The following is a 21,559-nucleotide window of genomic DNA, read 5'->3' on the forward strand; positions in this document are numbered from 1 at the left end:
AGTCCACACAGTCCTTCACTGTGGAGCATATTCCTATAGAATAGGAGTTACCACAGTGGGCAGTGAAAGGATCCAGGGGGTGGTGAGGAATTTTGTGGCAGTAAGGGGACAGTGAGGAACTTTCTGGCAATTGGGGGGTGGTGAGGAATTTTGGTGTGGAAGGGGAGAAACAGCAGCTGTGTGAAGGGAAAAACCCTGCTGCTCTTGCATCTCTGCTTTCCACCCACTCCTTCCCATGCTCTGGCACCTGATTTGGTTCCTGAGGTCATTGCAGACTTGCCTCATTGCTCCAGAGCTGTTTCCCTTGATCCACTACTAACTTCTTCCCATGCCCCCACCTTCTGTGCCACACCTGACTTCATTGACTTTTGCTTGTGGTGGTGCTGCGAGAGTGTGCCAAAGGTTAGCTTTGGAGGTGGGGGCGGGGAAGACCTGTTCTGAATAGCTGAAAGGGAGTCTGCAGGAGTTTGCCTTCATCTCCTTCCCCCCTCTCCTTGCTGTTTTCAGGGATGGCTGAATAGCCTGGGGTCCCCTGTGCAGAATTACTCAAAAATTAACTCCCACCCATTCAGGAAAACATTCCAGACTGTCAAGAACCCCAGGGTTTCACGAAACCCTGACTGAGAAAGCCTGCTCTAGTATTTTGGCTGTATTAAAAGTATAGTGTCCAGATCATGCAAGGTGATGCTACCACTTTACTCTGCTCTGGTAAGACCTCACTTGGAATAATGTGTTCAGTTTTGAGCACCTCAACTGAAGAAAGGTGTAGAGAAACTGGAACGTGTCCAGAGAAGGGCTACAAATATGGTGAGGGGTTTGGAGACCAAGTCATATGAGAAAAGGATTAGGGAGCTTGGTCTGTTTAGCCTGGAGAGAAGACGACTAAGGTGATATGATAACCATCTTTAAGTACTTGAAGGGCTGCCATATAGAAGATGGAGCACGGTTATTTTCTGTTGCCCCAGAGGGTCGGTCCATAACCAGTGGGTTTAAATTAATTTTTAAAAAATCAGCTAAACATCTGGAAGAAGATCCTAATAGTTAGAGCAATTCCCCAGTGGAGCAGGCATCCTCAAGAGGTGTTGAGTTCTCCTTTGGAAGTTTTTAAGCATAGGCTAGATAGTCATCTGACAGAAATGCTGATTTTATGAACTTAGGCAGATTGTGAGTGGGTGGGCAGGAAGGGATGTGCCAGTTTTTGTCTCTTGTGGCCCTTTCTTGCATACCCAGGAAACTGCTGATCGCCACTGTGGGATGGTAGGTGAATTTCCTCCAGGCCAGGCTGGATTATAGAGATTTTTTGGTGGAGGGATCACTTGGGCATGAAATTGGGGTCACTGTGGGTGGGCAGGTAGCTGTGAGTTCCTGCATTGTTCAAAGGGTTGGTTTAGATGACCCCATAGGTCCCTTCCAACTCTATGATTCTATACTTGTTTAATTTGTTCCAAGATTATTTCTAGTCTATCAGGTTTTTCCAAAATGTTTAGTGTCTTGGGGAAAAAAAACACATGTGAGGGACAGATATGCCCACCATAGGTAACAATGCCTCTATCATAAAGTGATGTGTCTCATAGTTCATGATGTGGAAAGTTTACACTCCATGATATGCTTCAGGAGGGAATGGTTAGTTTGATTTCCCCAAGAGAAGAAACAGGCTATCCAATCTCTAACAGTAAACACACACCAATGAATGTTATGACACAATATGCTTCATGTGCTCAAGAAAAGTTAAGTTGTGAGCCAAAACAAAAGCTGCATGGTTTAAAAAGCTGTCTTGATATGCTTTCCTGTGTTTATTTTTATTTTAGCTGACTACATAGTGATGCAATTTGGCCGTGTAGCTGAGGATATTTTCACCATGGACTACAACTACCCAATGTGTGCACTTCAAGCCTTTGCTATTGCTCTGTCCAGTTTCGACAGCAAGTTGGCTTGTGAGTGAACAGGTTATACCTGAGTCTCATTCTGCCAAAGCCGCATACCACCAGAAGATCAGAACATAAGTTCCAGATTTAATCTGGTATAATCATTGGTTTCATACTTTAACAGAGCAGGTAAAATTTGCTTTCTGAAGGACCAACCCTTTTGCTGGGGAGAAAATATTTTGAAAATTCAGAACTTTTGGAAAATATTTTTTTCTTTCTATTCTCTATTTTTCTGCAAGTGGCTTCAGAGATCTGTAAATAGAAGTCCTATCTCATGTCCTCAGTTCTGTTATGAAGATGTGCCATGATGTACTGTACCGTGGCTTAAGCGAAAACACTGTTGGGAGTGGCATGTCCTTTTCCTAAATCCACAAAAGCCAGTGCAACGCAAATCTGTTTTTAGATTCAAGAAGTATTCAGAGGCTGTAAGGAGACCTCACGATGGCATGAAATACTTCAAGAGCTTCACGTCACCCACTTTCAAAACAAAACCATGAGAAAGATGCACTTTAAGAAAAACCTGACAAAGGTAGCATTTAATCTCAATGCTGAGTGAACTTGATCTGTAATATTCTTTATGTTGGTGGGGGGAGCTGATGAATTTTTAGTTGCGATGGGGAATGGGTGGGAGAGAAGTAGAAAGCACAAATTCATGTTGCATAAGTCACTAGTATTTTGAGCTGGCATTTTATTGTTTTAATTCAAATCTCACTTTTCAAATATAAACCCACTACTATTTTTAGAAGCAACAAAAATCCATTCCTTCCAAACCAACATACATTGAAATTGTAGTTTGAATCACCACAGCAATTCAATTTAGAAAGGTTTTATTGGTCACTGGTCTAGAACCCACATTGTGCGCAGAAGATCTCTTGTTTCAACTCTTTAGTAAGAGGAATTGAGATAACAAAGTTGAGGGGAAGCATTTTATGCTTGTGAGCTGCTGTTGGTCTGAGTAGACAAAGTTGCATAGGCAGGTTGCATCTGACTCAGACATGGCATTTTTTGACTAAAGGCCTCAATATATTACAAAATCTTTAGGCCACTTGTTTAAAAAGGAGCAGAACTATTATGACATTTTCTAATTGCAACACTTTCTTGTCCTTTTGAATATAAATTCACATGTCTAACATATTAAACTTACAATGATCTAAGCATTTTTCATAGACCATAAGTTAATGTTTATTGCTGTGTGAAAGTGCCAACTATGGAGGCAATTTTGTTCTTGCTGTGGAGGCTGTGTATAAAGGGAATTTTCTTGGTTTTTTAAAAATAGTATTATTTTACTTTTTTAACTTAATAGATGAACATATTTTAAATTATAATATTTGCATATCTCTCAACCCACCCTGCCTTTTAAGCATAAACATACTGCTCTGAAAGGATGGTTCATTAATTCTGGTCTTGATTCAGAGACAATTGTGTGCAATAAAGCAGTATGTGTGACTAGTGGTGTGTAGAAGAAAGTACCAAGCAGTGGTTCCATGTTTTATAAGAGAATACAAATCCCTGGGTACATCAAGAGAAGGAGAGGATTGAGTTTCCTCATCCCAAGTGCATATTATAGGTATTACAAGGATCATTTTGAATGGCATACATGAGATGCTGTCCCTGACAACACATATGTACAGCCAGCCCTGCATATCTGGATCTGCATATATATGTGTCAACCAGAATACAGAGAGGCACTCTCCATGTAAGCAGCATACCACGTCTGTTTTCTAAACTGTACTTTGAAATCACCCTTTGTCACCCAAATCCAAATTCAGCTGCCATTCCATTATCATAATAAAAAGTGTCTCCTAGCAGTGATGTAGTAGTTACGAGTTGTGGACTCTAATCTGGAGAACCGGGTTTGATTCCCCACTCTTCCTCCACATGTAGCCAGCTGGATGACCTTGGGCCAGTCACAGTTTCTCTCAGTCCCACCTATCTCACAGGGTGTCTGTTGTGGGGAGAGGAAGGAAAGGTGATTGTAAGCTGCTTTGAGACTTCATTGGTTAAAAACCAAGTCCTTGTAGAAGAATGAGCATTTACCCAGTATTCTGTGGCAGAATATAAACACAGAAAAAGGAACCTGGGTGCATGTGCTTGTGTAAAGAAATGAAGGGAAAGGCAAGATTTATAAATGAGATCTAAGGTTTTCTTAGAATATGGATTAGTTACTGTCTCTCAAAACATTGTAGACATTCACATTTTTTTACACGGAATTTGATGGAACAACTTCAGAAACACAAATCCCTGGCAAAGGGAAATATCACTACTGAACAGGACCTTTTAAAAAACATATCATATCTTTCCCTATTTAATATTTCCCTAAGGGCTAAGTGGGCGGAGTGTGGACGTGGCCTGTCACACGTCCCAATTGGTCCCTGCCTCTGACAGGTCACGCCCACTCATAACATTGGCCCAATCATTGGGCCAAGGTTCTGACAGGACCCGCCCAGCCAGGGCCAATCTGGAAATATTACAGCTAGTCTGCCCCTGACCACTGCAGGGAGAGGAGGTCAGTACGGCTGCCAAAGGGGATGAGAACAGAGGCTTGGACAGGCTGTGCCAGCCCTTTTTCCCCGAAGGCTGTCCTAACTGTCATGTCCAACTGTAACTTCCTTCACTTTGCCTCAGAACACTGATAGAGCTGGCAGGAGCCTGGTGAGTGCTCTCCCTCCCTCCCCCCTCCCTTCAGGCCTGCTGTGAAGGAGCCTCTGACAGGCCCTGACTGAGGGGAGGGAGGCGTTTCCAATAGCAATGCAGGGGAGTCTGAGGGCATGGGTGTGGGCATTCCTTCGGGGGGGGGGGCTTTCCCCTTCTGCCAAACAGTTGGCTGACAGGGAGGGCATAGAAAAGCCCCTTCTCACTTAAAATACTGCTCACTTAAAATACTACTGTAGACACAGCCAAGCCTTGTGTATTTCTTCTTCACAACTCTCCGCAGATTTGAGGCCTACAGCACAACATTATTCTGCAGACAAAACTGGATACTTTTGCGGACATTCTTTTGTCTCCTGTTTAATCCACACAACAGCTCTGTGCAGTAGGCCTCAAGTCTTTCAATTCAACAACCTATGTTGGAGGTCTTAAATGTTTCTTCTCCACCACAACCCTGTCCAAAGTACTGCCTGGGAAGCTGATCTTTATACCCTGAAGATGAGCTGTAATTCCAGGAGCTCTCCAGGCCTCACCTGGAGGTTGGCTACCCCTGGGTTGGAAATATTCCTGGAGGTTTGGAGGTGATACTTCAAAATCATACAATGCCTCAGAGTCTGGCTTTCAAAGGAGCCATTTTTTCCTGCAGAGCTGGTCATTATAATCTAGAGATGAGCAGCCATCTAGATACTATGGTAGAGGCTTGCAGATTGCAGTTGGGGGTGTGTGCAGGTGTGTCCCTCCTGGGCTATGGGCTATAGCCAGCCTTTAGCAGCAAGTGTTTGTATTTTGGGATGCAGACAGACAGACCAGCATCAGTCCTGTGAGCCTGGAAAATGCAGGAAGATCTAAATAAAGAATATTTACGGCCTGAAACTATAAATAGAGAACAAGTAAATGGCTAAAGAGAAATGGGAACTGAAGTGACTTTTTCAACCTTGGCAGGGGGACATTTCGGTGTCTGTGGCCTAATTCACACAAGAAGGGAAATGACACAGAACTGGGAGGAATTGGTTGCCATGTAATCTCTCCCTAATAAGAGTGTCCAGTCTGATTTTCCCTTCATATATCTGAAGACATGGCTCTGGAAAACTCATCTGTAACCACTATGCCATAATTCCCAAAGGTCATTCCTCTCCCAGACTCAATGAACATTCCAAACCACAATTTCTGGACACCCATCTCTCCACACCCACACCCTCATTTTTCACCATGCCACCACAACCTCCCACACAACACACACATTCAACCCCATGCCCTTACAGACTAAACAACTCCTCCCCCTCCTCTTCCCACCACCAAGCTCTAGCGCTCGTTGTATTCTTGGATACAACAGGCTTTGCCCCTAGTACTATATCATGAGGAAAATAAGACCAAATAATTGAAGGGAATTTTTAATAAGAGGACAGCTTCTGCCATTTTGACTTTGTAGTGTTATATAATCAGATTAATCTTTCCACTTATGTTTTTCTCCCCTTTTCTACATGGATTGCTGGTGCTTTGTTTATGACTTAGAGAGGAGAGACTTAATGAATTATTATTAGCAATGCTTTTCAACTTCAGGTAATGGAAAGACTTTAGACTTGAATGCAAATTTATCCAATATTTAAAATAACATCAGAAGTTCTTTTCATTAGCCTTAAAAAATTAAACAAGAATATAATAAACAGAAAGAAAAGTTAACAGTTTAGCACCAAATAATTTCTGCTTTTAAAGGTTTACAGGACCTACTCAAGTTTAATTTGGGGTTGGGAAGAAGAGTTACAGCCAAATCCTTACCACAGGTTCTCTAACATTTAAGAAAGGGCCATCTGGGCGGTGCTGTCCTGGACTGGAACCCACAGTCCAGCTTGGACCTCCGCCGCTCCAGCTGGCCAATCTGGATGCACCCAGCGAAGCCCCTAGAGGGCCTGCCTCTAGTCGGTGTGCATGAGCCACTTGCCCACCCTCGCCGCTAGATGGTCTCTGGATGGCGAGGAGGGCAGTTCCGTGGCTCACACCCTTCCTTGACAGTGAGCCCAGCTGCCCTAGGTCCCCGCAGCTGCCCTGTCGCGTGCCTGGACATGCGCTGCGGCCTTGGAGGTGGCGCCAATGCAGTTTGTCTGGCCAAAGGCCTCAGCAACACGTCCACGCCCCGCAATCCTCCAGTCGGCCGCTAGCACTCCAGCCACTTGCCAACAGCCTACCCGCCAGCAAACGGCTCGACTGGCCTTGAGCCCAGAGGCTTCCTGGCCTCCCTCAATGCGCCACCAATCCCGTCACCCACCCAACCTCTGTGGCCATGGCCTCCGAGGCTGTGCCTCCTCTCCAGCCACCAAGGTACAGGACCTCCCCCCCATGCCTGCTCTTACTCCCGGGGGCCACTAGTACTCATTGCATTTTTGCATGCAATGGGCTTTTTGGCTAGTATTGTGATATTTTTATTATACTCTTTGAGAACTAAGAAATATCATTTCTAAAGGTAGCCCAGATCAATTACCACTCTGCTTCCTGGGCAGGATCCAGCAATCTGTCTGCAGAAGGTACTGACAGCTGCAGTTCTTGCCTGCTCTTCCCTCCCTATCAGTAGCCATTGTTGACTCTGGAAAAGTGTATCCTGTAGTTGTGGGGCCATATGGGTTGGTGGGCTGACAGAAGTGACAGGAAGAAGGGATTCCCCCCCCCCTTTCCTTCTCCTCTATATAGCCATCTACTCAGGCAGATCCTGCAAACCTAGGAATAAACTTTTGCAATGTGGGGAGAGAAAAATGGGGGAAATTCTTCTTACACACCCTGCTGACCAGTTTTAGTTTGGACTGCAGTTATGTGTTTTGATTTCCAGATCTCAAGCTCAGTAACCAACATAGATGTGTTTTCAAACAAATAATAAATTATGGTGCTGGGGGGACGGACTTATTTTTAAGAAGTTGCTAAGCATGTGTTTTCCTCTGTGTTGTCATCATTTCTCATTAGTAAACCTTGAAGGAAACAAATAATCAGAAAAATAATTTCTAGCATCTGTTCTGTTGATTGGTTGGCTCGAAGTGCATGAAATAAGATGACAACATCTTACAAGCATAAGAGGATTTATAACAAATTATTTGTTAAGAACTCTGGCAAATTGGATGATTAAAGCACTCTATACTTAAGCTCTCAGAGGAGCAACACCTAATGCTCTGCTCAGCTTACCCGGATGTCTTGCTCCGCTTGGAGAACTCTTCTTCACTGTAAGCTAAGTAGGTAGGGGGTAGGTGTGATTTTCCATCTGTGAAGGAAAATTGCTCTGCATGTGCTCAAATACAGAGTTTATTCATTTCCTATAGTAGTGGGCTAAACCTTGGCATTCAACACCAGTTCTGGGCCCAGATTCAGAAGAAGTCCTGTAACGTTATTTTGCCTATGAAAAGTAATTATGTTTATATTCACTAGTGGGATTTCTTTTTTTAAAACATGGTTACAGAAAGGTACATTTATTTACTTCCAATACTAATGAACTCACCTAATAAAAGCACACAGGTTGATGTCACATGACATCAAAATTCCACCTGGCAATTACTTTGGCAATCTGTGCGCTGTCTGGAGGAAGTACAGCATCTTCCCAGATGCCTAGACTGTGCTTTTGATGCTTCAAAAGCTGAGCTATTCAGACCATGCAAATGGACATGAAGGCACGAGAATTTGAACTATGTGCATCAAACTGGAAACGAGTTCTCTTTTCTTGCACAATAAATGGATTGCATCAGAAAGGTTTTTAGAATGTTCAACCATCTTTCAATGAACAGACTCTATGAAAGGTTCTCTAGATTCCATGGACTCCAATTCCCATGAGCCTCTGATAGCACATGCTGGCAGGGGCTCATGGGAATTGGAGTCCATGGACATCTGGAAAGCTACTGTTTGGCTACCCCTGCTATGGCATCAAATAGCTCAGCAGATGCCCTATGGTGCCCATGAACAATGTGGTGCCTACCAACACCTTTCCTGGCATTGTAAATTCAAAAGGTACAGCAGATGCATCACCCAATTCCAGCAAATAAATAGAAAATGCCTGCAATAAAGTGCTAATTCCATTTCTCATCTCAGAGAAACAGCATCTAGGCTTTTATTATCCAAGTTATTTCCAGCAACTAAAAAATATGGAGGGTATGATAAAAAATGAATAGTTGCTGTCTGCATAATAAGATATGCTGTCATAGCTTCCCAGAGATTGGACTTAAAAAAAAAAAACTTATTTGAACATAATTGGTGATAGAACTGTCTATGGGATTTTGGGCTGTATCCAACGGAGTATCGAGTCCAGATCATGGGAGGTGATGGTGCCGCTTGACTACACTCTGGTTTGGCCTCACTTGGAGTACTGTGTTCAGTTTTGGGCACCCCAGTTGAAGAGGGATGTAGACCAGTGGTCCGCAACCTTCCGGTTGCCGCGGACCACTGCTCCGGAGTGGCGGGAGAGGGCGGCCCGGGGCCCCCGCGCACGCGCGGCAGCCCCAGCACAAACGCGCATGCGCGTTTGCGCCGCCGCCATGCCGGCAGCCGCAGCTCCCTCTCCCGGCCCCTCCAGGCTGCCAGCAAATCGGCCACCAAAGCGGCCGATTAGCTTGCGGCTCGGCAAGCTTCTCTTCCCTCCCCTCCCTAAACAAGAAGCTTGCTGGGCCGCGAGCTAATCGGCCGCTTTGGCGGCCGATTTGCTCGCGGCCTGGCGAGCTTCTTGCTTCAGGGGGGGCGGGAAGAGGGAGCTGCGGCCCAGCGTCAAGGCCTTCGCGGCCCGGCACCGGGCCGCGGCCTGCGGTTTGGGGACCATTGATGTAGACAAACTGGAGCGTGTCCAGAGGAGGGCAACAAAGATGGTGAGGGGTTTGGAGACCAAGACATATCCGGAAAGGTTGGGGGAGCTTGGTCTGTTTAGCCTGGAGAGGAGACAACTAAGAGGGGATTCGATAACTGTCTTCAAGTATTTAAAAAGCTGCCATATAGATGATGGAGCAGAGTTGTTTTCGCTTGCCCCAGAGGGACAGACCAGAACAAATGGGATGAAATTAATTCAAAAGAAATTCTGTCTCAACATCCGGAAGAAGTTCCTGACAGAGCAGTTTCTCAGTGGAACAGGCTCCCTCAGGTGCTGGTGGGTTCTCCATCTTTGGAAATTTTTAAACAGAGGCTGGATAGTCATCTGACAGAGAGGCAGATTCTCTGAAGGCTCAAGGGGGTGGCAGGTTACAGTGGGTTGTGAGTGTCCTGCATAGTGCAGGGGGTTGGACTAGATGACCCATGAGGTACCTTCCAACTCTATGATTCTATGATCCACTCTCCTTTGCTCGTATCATGCAATGAGAATTTGTGAATAAGTATGTCTATTATTTTGAGCATTAGCAGTCCTGATATATCTTGTTTAATGTTAACTTCAGAGGTCTGAGAAGATGTCTGATCAGTTTTAGTTCATCTCCATGATGCATCTGTTTCTTGAACAGGTGTGCTCAGCGTAGAACAACAAGACATGAAAGTGTCGCTGCCTCTGGTAGTAAAATCACTTTGCCAGAGTACATGAGTTGGCTGTGGTAGAAATGTTTCTTATATTCTTCCTAACACTTGTCTTTTTCTTCTGACTCTGTCCAAACTCTACAAAAGTCTAAAAGGAAAGTTCTTTGAGCTATGTAGATGAACTGGGATGAAAAGAATAAATGGTTGGTTTATAAAAGCTTTTATACTTTCTCTGTTCATGACAATCTCTTATCTTTGCACAGATTTCTTTTTAAAGGTGGCATTATTCCAGCAGCAGAAATGTCAAGGTGATTGTTGTGTAAATGTCAGGGAAATGAAAGATTAGGGCACACCTAGCCGTGTCCTTCCTGCAGAATGAAAATGAAAATGAAAAGCAAATAAATTAAACCAGGCTTAGTAGATCACATTAGAAATTATATTCCATTTCTAGCCCTCCTATATTGTTCCAAAATTTATCATTAATAAAGTTTATGTGCTGTGACTTCCTGCTTATCTTTTTTCTAGAATCCTTGGTATAGTTTTGTTTTCTTGCACAGATTTTACCTTCGGGCCAATGGATTAAGTCTTATGGCAACCACCTCCAAGGAAACGAGGTGCGCATCAAGCTGGAGCATGGTAGAACAAAAAATTCAGAATAAAACCCATTGAGTGTCAAACATTTGAGAGACCTCTTGAACATGACATGTTCTGTGACCCAATCCTATCTAATCATATTTGAAAGTTTACATCCACTTTGTTCAATGGGACTTACTCCTAGATAAAACTGCAGAGCATTGCAGCCTCAAAGAATCATAAACAGAGAATAAAAGATTCCATTTCTCATGTAGAAAATTTATGCATCTTTGGAAAAATTACTGGAAACATATTTCTCTTCTGAATTTCAAAATCACCTATTCCGGTATCTTCACTTTCATTCCTGGTGCTTTACATTGTATTTAATACAGACCGTCCTTTACAATAGCTTATACATTTCAAAACCAAAAATATATATTTTGTTTTTTTCACTTCACTGTAAGTCCTTACCCTTTTCTCACAAGAATAATTGATATTTCTATAACTGTTAAAACATTCCTGACAATGACTCAGAAAGAATCAACTGGAACCTTGTGACTCCTTAAACAAATCTTTACTCTGACATAAGCTTTTTCATCAGGCAACAGGGCTGTAGTCCATGGAAGAGTATGCTGGAAGAATAAATATATCTAATTTTTAAGATGCTACAAGATGCCTATTTATTCTTGCTTCAGCAAAGTAACAGCAACTCCTCTTGAATGATACTTCAAAACTATGTCACAAAACCTTTGCATATCCATAAGTTTTTCACTGGCTTTCTTCTGTCCTCTTCCTTCTCATTGCCTCATCTTCAGTCCCTGTTTCCATAACAAATCTTATAGTTTCTCTTCATTATTTCCTCCTTCATTCATAGCTATCACACTCTCATCACCTGGTATTCCTTTAGTATTAGAAAAACGGTCATCTTGAACTAAAATGACAAAACGTGATGAAGAAATGAACTGCCTCGTTTCTCACTTCCTTATTTCTCCTCCATATTCACAGCATTTCCCAGTCGCTTGCCATCTCTCCTGACTCGTCTCGCTACTTTTTACACTTTGGTCACTTTTTCAGTATCAGGGTGAAAAACAAGCCTTAGAATTGAATTGGAAATGCAAGGGCTTCACGCAGAACAAGCGCTTATTCTTTCTCAACTTGTGTTGAAATGTCCAGCATTTCCTTATCTTTTCTTCTATTCAGAACAAAACCCCTGCCTTTAATTCAACCTGCAGAGAACCAGCTGTTATTTTAAACATTTAAATCTACCATAGGTCTGTACTAAAATCATACTTCTCAGTTATTTTACCCCCTTGTTTAAGTGATCCTTCTTAATAGACATTGATAGAATTGTCCCTATTTAGAAGTCTTGTCTAACAAGCACAAAGAGGAATTTAACCTCAACAGCCTGGCAGAAGGGAACTGGACCATCACCCCAAGAAAGGCTGGTGAAAGCAGCCTAGAAAGCAGAGCAGTAACGCTCTAAGTTTCACATAAGATCCAGAAAGCACTCCAGACATGACTGATAGAAACACTGTACATAGAAACTCCACAAGACAATCTTGTTTGGAGGTAGCAGTGTATAGTTTGTTGGTTGGTCAGTGAAGCTCTAGGCTGCCTCCCTTGAATGCTGAGGTTTTTGCCACTGCGAATGCCACCATGTATAGGTCATTCCCCTCTAATCCCCAGTCCACCCTATCTTTATGAGAAGTGTTTCTCCCTTGAAAGAAAGTTTCTTTATATAGTAGACGTGATCTTTGGCTATAAATCTTTCTGACTCCTCTGCTTCTTGTCAGACTGAAACATCAGCAAGTCATCAGGAAACTGAAGATCAACAATTTCTCACAAATTGCCTTGGAAATTCATTGATTTTTGAATCCAGATTCAGCATAATACTGCAGCAAAATGCATTCAATTCAAGTTTTGATTTGTTTCCATCTGGCCGCAAAGTTCTAATACCAGCTAAACATATTAGATTTCTACTATCCACCAGTTTGTTCAAATAACTTTTCCATTTCATCATACATTAATTTGCCCTCTCCATGTCTGAGAACACTAAATAGCTTTGTAAATAGTTCTTTTTAAGTTCTTTTGTAAATAGTTCTTGTATGCCCTCAATGCCTTCTTTCCTTACAAAAAATAGATTGATCAATGTAAGGACAGACATATCAGATGTTAGAGATTAAGTCTTAGAAGTTTTAGTCAAAGATTTGGATTTATTCCAGATAAAAGATTTAATCTCAGATAATAAAAACAAACTAAATATTAGCATTTTCTTACTGGCATATGCCACAAGATTGCTTGGTGTGTAGTAAAATGTACATCAATGTCTCTTCACTTGAAGAAAGTTTGCAAGTTTGTGCAGATTCAGCAACTCTGAACAGATGGCTAGATTTTTGATACTTACATTCCCAGATTGACTAGAGCAGGGGTAGTCAACCTGTGGTCCTCCAGATGTTCATGGACTACAATTCCCAGAAGCCCCTGCCAGCAAATGCTGGCAGAGGCTCATGGGAATTGTAGTCCATGAACAACTGGAGGACCACAGGTTGACTACCCCTGGACTAGAGGACCCTGGAGGACCCTTCCAATTCTATGATTTTATGATTCTAACTATTATTAAAAAATATATCATGAAGTCAGGTCCAGGTAGTGCCAGTCCAAAGCTGTCAACTTGATATAACTGGAGTGGGTGATATTCAATAGATCCATATATGACAGGATATTCTATGACTATTACTCTGTAAGAAGCATTATTTTACACCAAGTGCTAGCCTGAGGCTTGCCCCTCTCTTTTAGGTTTCATTTTTCGTGACCCACCCTTTTTATTTTCCTGTATAATGATCTGAAGCAGGGGTAGTCAAACTGCGGCCCTCCAGATGTCCATGGACTACAATTCCCAGGAGCCCCCTGCCAGCGTTTGCTGGCAGGGGGCTCCTGGGAATTGTAGTCCATGGACATCTGGAGGGCCGCAGTTTGACTACCCCTGATCTGAAGAAATAGTCTGTTGTGTTCTACCTTTGCATATTTGGCATGGATCTTCTATAGTTTTCCTGGTACAATTTGGATTCTGTGCAGCGTATAACAAATCCAATATTTGGGCCAGATTAGATTCTATATGCAGATGCATATGTACCTCATCCTTCACATGCCTCCTTTTCCCCTTAAAAATCAGCTGCCATGTGAAAAGTGTGCTTTCCCCTTTGCCATTTCTTCACTGCAGATTGCCTCACAGCACTCTCCTCTCCCCACCCCAAGACTTCAAATGTGTCTTTCTAAAAATACCTCCATTTCTTGTCCATGTTCCTTTGGTGCCTTGTGAAATGGCTTTTTTTTTGGAATAAAATATGGTTGGGGTGGGGGTGTTTGTTGTGGGCCAGAGCTACAGTGTGCCCAATTAGCAAAGCACTGGATACACACACCATCCTTGAATGATCAGCATTAAAAGCCAACCTTCCTGTTCTTTTGAGCTGATATTTACAGCGGGTTCCAGTTTGGAGAGGGAGATCCATTCTCCCATCTCTTAGACTACTGCGTGTACAAACCAGTTATTAAGCACAGCTTCATGGCTTTTGTCATAGGTTCTATATGCCTTCCTATATCCAGTAAAAAGAAATCACAAACAAAAGAAATATGTTGCAAAGAAAACAGAAAGCAAAGTGATCCATAGAAAACAGAAGCAAATGAATCATATATATATAGAATACACAAGTGACATATGAATGTACTTGAGGGGGATTCTGAACTAGCTATATGGACATCAATGACTGAAAGGTGGTTTCATGATAACCATGAAAAGGTTGGTGTAAGTGATTCATAAACAATACAAGGGATGTTCATTTTTTGCCCATTATAGACTGTTTATGCACTGGAGGTTTCATGCCGGGCTGCAGGCTGAAGTTTTAGACATGGCAGGTTGTCCCACCTCTTCCTGCACCCACATGGGAGAGTATTTGACCCAGTGCACCTCATCTGCTCCCGATCTGGGCTCCTGCATGGGATCTGGGGCAGTGAAGTTCCCAGTGCATAAACGGTCATAGGGAAACTAGTACTTATTTCTTTTTCCTTTCATGACTGACTATACTATGCTTTGGATTTAGTTCCTTCTCATAGCTTGTGAGTCTCCAGACCAGTGTCCTTGCATTTCTAATCTCTTCTATATTTGTTTAACAGGGGCTTTTATTGACTTGGTAAAAAACAAACACCCATATAAATACTCCTCAGAAGCAATTCAGGCAGAAGAGATTAGAAATGCAACAGATTTAAACTCAATTAACACATTTCTCTTCAGGAGGGGGAGCTAGGGATCTTTCTCTCAGTCACTTTCAAACTCTGTTCCATGGATTTCATGACCCGTAATCACAGATTCTGCAGTGAAAAGCAGTAATGGTGGATAAGCTGAGCTCCATCTTGCCAGTCTTTGGTACAGGCTTTGGCTTTACTCTAAGCCACACTTGTAGCTGGCAAATTGATGTCAAAAGGGTTTCCTGCTGCTAGGGAATTTGAAAAATGTGTTGCTTTAAACTGTTCTGAACATCTTCAAAAATTAAGAACAGGATTTTAGACAGTCAGAAAACAAATATATACCTGCAATGTAGATATATTTTTACCTTTTCGTGGATCCTATGCCATTATATGAAACGTATTTCACAAAAAAACAAATTCCAATGTACAATTTAGGTATCTGATTAATGTGCCTTAGTCATGAATATTTTACTTATTGTTTTATTATTGATAGATATGCAACTACTGCAGCTTTTGCCAAGGGTAAGATCACGAGTTGCAAAAAAAAATCACAGCAAAAAACAAGTACATTTGACAAACAGATGATTCGTTTCTAATTTTGAATACTAAGTTTGTTAAAATTTGCAGGCTTTTTTGATGTTACAAAAATTTTATCAGAGAGGACAAGAAATTGAAAGTAAATAGGGTTGTCCTTAAAGTAATTTTCCTGGCATTTGAAAACAGAGGTTTGAGAGCCAATATGGTGTAGTGGTTAGGAGTGCGGACTTCTAATCTGGCATGCCGGGTTCGATTCTGTGCTCCCCCACATGCAGCCAGCTGGGTGACCTTGGGCTCGCCATGGAATTGATAAAACTGTTCTGACCGAGCAGTGATATCAGGGCTCCCTCAGCCTCACCCACCCCACAGGGTGTCTGTTGTGGGGAGAGGAATGGGAAGGTGACTGTAAGCCGCTTTGAGCCTCCTTTGGGTAGGGAAAAGCGGCATATAAGAACCAACTCTTCTTCTTCTTCTTGAAATGCGAACTGAATTTCTTTTCAATGTTTGAAATTTCAATAAATACCACCATTTTAGAGATACAGTATACAGGGAGTGCAAAAAAGGGTTCCCCAAGGCAAACATTTTTTGTCGCAATGCCAATGTACTGCAACAAATTTAGTAGAATAACTCCGAACACTACATGAGTTTTCAGATCCATTGGTAAGCCTTCAGACTGAGTAAAAAATAGGATTATTACGATTTCCTGTTCTGACAGTATGAGACAGAGAAAACAACGGTTTGAAAGCCAGAGCCAGGCATTTGCATATTTCTCTAGCTTCAAAAATACCACAGTGATGGATTCTGATATTTCAAGACCTTCCAGAGCTGCTACCCTTATCTCCACAAACTGCAGGAAGCACAAAAAACCCCAACAACTATACTTTGTGAAGTTGCAGTATGGGAGGGAAGATTTTCATATTGGAATATTTTTTCATACACACACAAATCCCTATCCACAGAAAACTAACATCAGGGGAAAGACTAGTGTTGACCTCTTCTCCTTAACAACAAATTGTCTACTGTGTTTGCTTTAATATGATTTTAGAAATCTCCCTCCTTGTCCCACTATCCTTAGTTGAAGTAGAGGAACAGGAATAGGCTTGTTACAGTGGCAAGAGAAACCCTCCTCTCCCTTTCTCCTCCCAGAAGATGCACAGCTGGCTTTGTAAAAGTTGGCTTTCAAGGGTGTTTTATGACATTAACTACATAATAGACTTGCCTAGTCTTTCAGGATGGAGACCTGTGGCACGTTAGGAAGAGTTTGCATCCCAGACACAATTCTCCCAGACTCTTCTTTCTTCCATCTTTGCAGTTCCCCCAGTCTCACATTTTTCCTTATGTCTCCCTCTCTGCCTCTTTTATTATGTCATCTCGCTTGCAAAATTGGCACATTGATCCCTGGCCTGCTAAGCCACATGCCCAACAGAAGACAAGCCAGTGCACTCAAAGCTACTGCTGCTTTGAGGTTTCTCTCTTGCCATCTACCTCTTTCAGTCTGTAAGCGGGCCCAATACCATTAATACCCATCTGCTTTGGGGGCTGGCCAGAGGTAAAAGGTTTGCCTGTTCTTTCAGTTTCATCCTATGAGATGAATTGATGAGATGAATGCAGCCAGCCCTGCATGGGATTGCAGCAGTAACACTTTCTGCTGCTGTGGCTGTCAGTATCACTTGTAGTCAGGAAAGACTGTTTAGAAAGCCCAAGAAAAATTACCTCCTGCATAGGTAGCACGACGAGTAGGAATCTAAGGAGAACTATATCCTCAACATTTTTTTTCATCCGTCACCAGACACCAGAAGTATACTTGCTAGTTTCCCACTAATTTGACACATGCCAGAAGCCAATGTTCTTCTTCAGAGCCAGGCCTTACTCTGGCTTTAGAGAAGTTCTAAAGCAAGAAGCCATCTTGCTGCATTCTGAGCCTTTCTGGGACTCAGTGCAAAGGGAAGGATTGTTTGCTCACCCATGTCCAATTTGAGGAGGATAAGGGAGGGGAGGGGGTTGCCTCTTGCAAGGCTTTTAATTGGCTGAATTAGTGTAGCATTTGGGGAAAGATCCCCATGGGGGAAGATCCCATTTCCCCATGGGGGAAGATCCACAGGTGATGATGAACTCAAATTTTGGCTAGCAACTAAGACCAGGCAAAATTCTTGGATCCTTGTCTCCAACCTCCACTTTCTTCCTTAGCATCACAGCCTATGGCATCTACCCAGGGCAGAGTAAACCCCATAGCTAAGAGCAGAAAAGAGATACTTTCTCATTGGAAAGTAACAAAACTGAAAGATGGCAAAGTCAATAGTCCTTTTCCTGTAGGGTTTACATTTTTTAAATGTCAATTTCATCACTTCCTGTAAATATTTAACAGCAAAATTCCTGTTTTCTCAATGCTGAGGGCATTGATTATCAGTTAATTTGTGATCAGCCTATAAACACCAGTGCAAATTTCAGAATTCCAGGTTGCTAAATATAAACATTTCAGAGCTAAAACAATGCTATATACATAGAAGTCCTAGCTTGCACTTTTAAACAATTTACTGGATTATCATTGGTTTTATGCCTTTTCTCCCCAAAATACAATTCAGGCACCATACTAGCATAGTAGTATTATTGTGTTCAGTTATTCTAAAGAATCTGGCCTATCACATAGCAAGTCATCTCTGAACTATACAAAGTACACCTATTTATAATGTATACCTGTTTGCAGGATTAAACTCAATATATCTCCAATATTTTTATGTCCTTGCAAAAATGTACTGTTTTTAACTCCATCTTACTTTAAACTGTAGATACCAGAAGAAAGCAGGAGCTAGTTGAATGACATTTGCTAGCAGCCCTTCCTCCCATGGCTAACATTTTCTAATTCATCACTGTGCCTTTCTTAAAAACAACCAACAAACCAATGACAATTCAAGTAGAATTTGACGATGTTCCTGTCTCAACCTGTTGTAAATTGAGTTTTTACTTAATAGGCTAGAAATTAGGACTGAACAAATTTTTAAGCAGTTGTATCTTTGCCTAACACTTAGAATGTTATGTCCATTTGCACAAGACTGTCTTGTCCTGTTTGAGCAGCTAGGCTTTCCTTCAAACTACATGATGTTTTAGATATATCTGGGGAAATGTGCTTTTATGAAGTCAATTTTTTAAATAAAAAAAAACATTTGGTATTCTAAAGCAATGTATTTATCAGTATGTGTAATAATAACTAATTTGGTATTTTCACCTAATTACATTGCATATGTTGTAGAGATTATAGTATACGTTAATTCAGAAAATCTGTGTAGAAAAACAATTAAACTTGAATTTATTTCAAAGAATTGTGAATTTTCACTATTATTATTCATTTAATGTGTGCCGTAAAACAATGTACATTGCTAGCCATGGTTGCATCTGTGCTGTTTATTCTGGAATCGCTATTTTCCTCCACAGTGACTATGCCACCAACTGACTAACATTTTCACTGTTTCTGGTGATGATTTTATTTTGCTTAGAAGTGGAATCACAGTACCAGTCATCCATATGTGGATTTACAAAGCCTTACTGAGGCTTCCCTTGGTTTTCTGCCCCTTTATATGTCTTTATTTCCCTATGCTGCCTGTTGCTTTATAGCAGCTTTCACTTCTCAGGTGATTTACTTATTTCCTGTTCATCCATAATGTATTTCTGAAAGGATTCTTAATCAGTTCTTGTTCCTTTTGGGATGGAGGCTTCAAATACCACTTTTCTTTTTGCAACATAAGCAACATTTTATTGTTTCTTTTTTATTATCACAATTATAAATTGCAGGCATGAGAAATAAGAAATTGTTCATTGATTGCTTTGGCTGCAAGGGGAAAAGCAATAATTTACATAAGGAGAGGCAAAAGTGTGTACAGCTTTGCTGTGGAGCAAATAAACAAAAAGCCCCCACCTTCAGCTATGTCTTCATTGCCGAGGGTGAGGAAGATGAAGGAGGCCAGCTGGGCAGAAGCCTTGAAAATGATGGCTGTCTAAGGGACTGGCCCAAGCAAATGAGGAACATGGACAGATGCCAGAAAACATGCAAGTTAAGGAGAAGGGCCTAGAAGGTGGGCGGGCAATCACAAGGTGTGCTATGCCCAGCAGCCTCTCCCCTGGGGGACCAGGTGGGCTCCATACAGTTTCCTCCTATCCTCCCTCTCAACCAGTTTCCTGCTCCAGGGCTGGGTGGAGAGGCTCTGCTGGTTTCAGTTTGTCTAGGGGGTTGGATGGGCAGCAGATTTCTTCCCCAGCAGACACGGGACAGGGATAGCACTAGCAAGGAGGGCTATAGAACAGGGCTGATCCTGCATGTGCTCAGAATTCAGTCCAGGACTATCTTGTCTCCATTTCAGAAACATGCACTTCCCACACAGCAGAAAGAACAGAGAGTCCCCCCTGGGGACAATGTGGACTAGGGGTGGGGTTTAGAAGCTGTTTCTTCAGCTGGAGTTGAAATGCATCTGAATTGTCTGGAGGCAAGAGAGGAGCTCAGTCGGGCCCAATCTGATGCATTGGCCAACTCAATTCTCTTGGCTGAATCTTCCTTCTAAGAGTGAAGAGGGTTCCAGCTGACGGACTAGTCTGCATTTTGGAGCACGCTGAACCTGGCCCTTGTAATGGCATGAGGGTGTTGTGGGTTTTGGGTGTGTGTATTATTCCCATGTTGTATCCCAGAGTAAAAACAGTAGCTTTGGAAGGCAGAAAGGATGGTGGAGGGGCAGCTTCCAAAGATCACCAAGATCTTCATTAGGCAGAACACAACTACAAATTTCTTTCTGGTCAAATCACCCTTCGGAGAGAGTCGGCCTCAACAACCACAGAGGTTGGCCCACCAAAAAGAAACAAAAGCATCCTACAATGTCTCCAGCCCTCACCTGGAGGCTAGCAACCGTGGGTAGATCTTGGTCCCTTTACTGCCCCCTTAACAAAAAAATTGCCCCTCTAACAAAAAAAATGGCAACAGGCTTAAGAGAAAGGGACAATTATGAGAGGTGGGAACTTTGCTCTACAGAATTTGCTCCCTTTTTCTGAGTATAGATGATTGTAGCTCACAGTAGAACAGGTGAAACAACAGGCGGCTATATGGTTAGGTACGACTAGCTTTCCTACTGTCACACAAAGGTCGGTCTTGCCCTATTTTCCTCATCATTGCTTTTCAGAGGTCCTCCCTCTTGAAACCATTGCTCCTTTTTGACTGTTACTGCATGAGGAATTTGACTCAGCTCAGTGCTTGTCTAGTTGCAAGACTGATTCCCACTTCTCGACAGGATTGGGTACATCCTAGGGCTGGTGCAATTCAGGTTGCCAGTTGCCCTGTGGCAAAGGGACACAGATACATCCATGGTCCCTTTTTTGCCATGGGACCAAGCTGTGCATATGTCAGGGCTGAGCCATCAGGAAGCAGAAAAATCTGCAGTGTCCCCAGTCGAGCTTTCCCTGTCTTCGCACTCCCCCCCCCCCCCGCCCTGGTCATCAGTTCCTGTCTTTAGCCATATTACAATACCAGTAGAATGAAATAGCAACCCAACCCTCATCCATCGTGAGTTTGCCTGGCATCTTTCATTCTCTCCTTTTTCTTTAGTATTCAAAGTTGCACAGACAGCCAGTTTGGTGTAGTGGCTAGGAGTGCAGTCTTCTAATCTGGCATGCCAGATTCGATTCTGCACTCCCCCACATGGGCCATACTTCCCCTTTTAGAAGACCATCTTTGTTGTAGTTTAGGAAAGCTGTCACCCACGGGTCTGGGGAGTGTGAGGGTTGATGAGAACCGGGTCAGTAATATGAGAAGAAGAAGAGTTGGTTCTTATATGCCGCTTTTCTCTACCCAAAGGATGCTCAAAGCGGCTTACAGTCGCATTCCCTTTCCTCTCCCCAAAACACACACCCTGTGAGGTGGGTGAGGCTGAGCCAGCCCTGATATTACTGCTTGGTCAGAACTGCTTTATCAGTGTTGCTGTGGTGAGCTTAAGATCACCCAGATGGTTGCATGGGGAGCATGGAATCAAAACTGGCTTGCCAGATTAGAAGTCTGCACTCCTAACCACTACACCAAACTGGCTCTTATGCTCAAACAACCACTCCCTTCAATAAAACATCTTCATTACAGCTTGGCATGGTTTCAGCCCACACATCTTGTGCACCTGGGAGGTAAATTCACATTGTAATGCAGTAACATG

At 42.6% G+C, this 21,559-nt stretch overlaps 1 protein-coding gene across 4 annotated transcripts in view; it reads left to right on the top strand.

Moving 5' to 3' along the window:
* Window positions 1-10,533, top strand: part of TUB (TUB bipartite transcription factor) — a 154,655-nt gene extending 144,122 nt beyond the window's left edge. For all 4 annotated transcript variants that reach the window (XM_077321707.1, XM_077321703.1, XM_077321705.1 and 1 more), the window contains one exon: window positions 1,809-10,533. In XM_077321707.1, coding sequence (XP_077177822.1) covers window positions 1,809-1,942 — 134 coding nt within the window. In that variant the 3' untranslated portion in view covers window positions 1,943-10,533. The remainder of the gene's footprint in view (window positions 1-1,808) is intronic.
* Window positions 10,534-21,559: the final 11,026 nt, after the last annotated feature.

This window comes from Paroedura picta, chromosome 2, assembly GCF_049243985.1.
Source record: "Paroedura picta isolate Pp20150507F chromosome 2, Ppicta_v3.0, whole genome shotgun sequence".
In the NCBI taxonomy this organism is placed as follows: Eukaryota; Metazoa; Chordata; class Lepidosauria; order Squamata; family Gekkonidae; genus Paroedura; species Paroedura picta.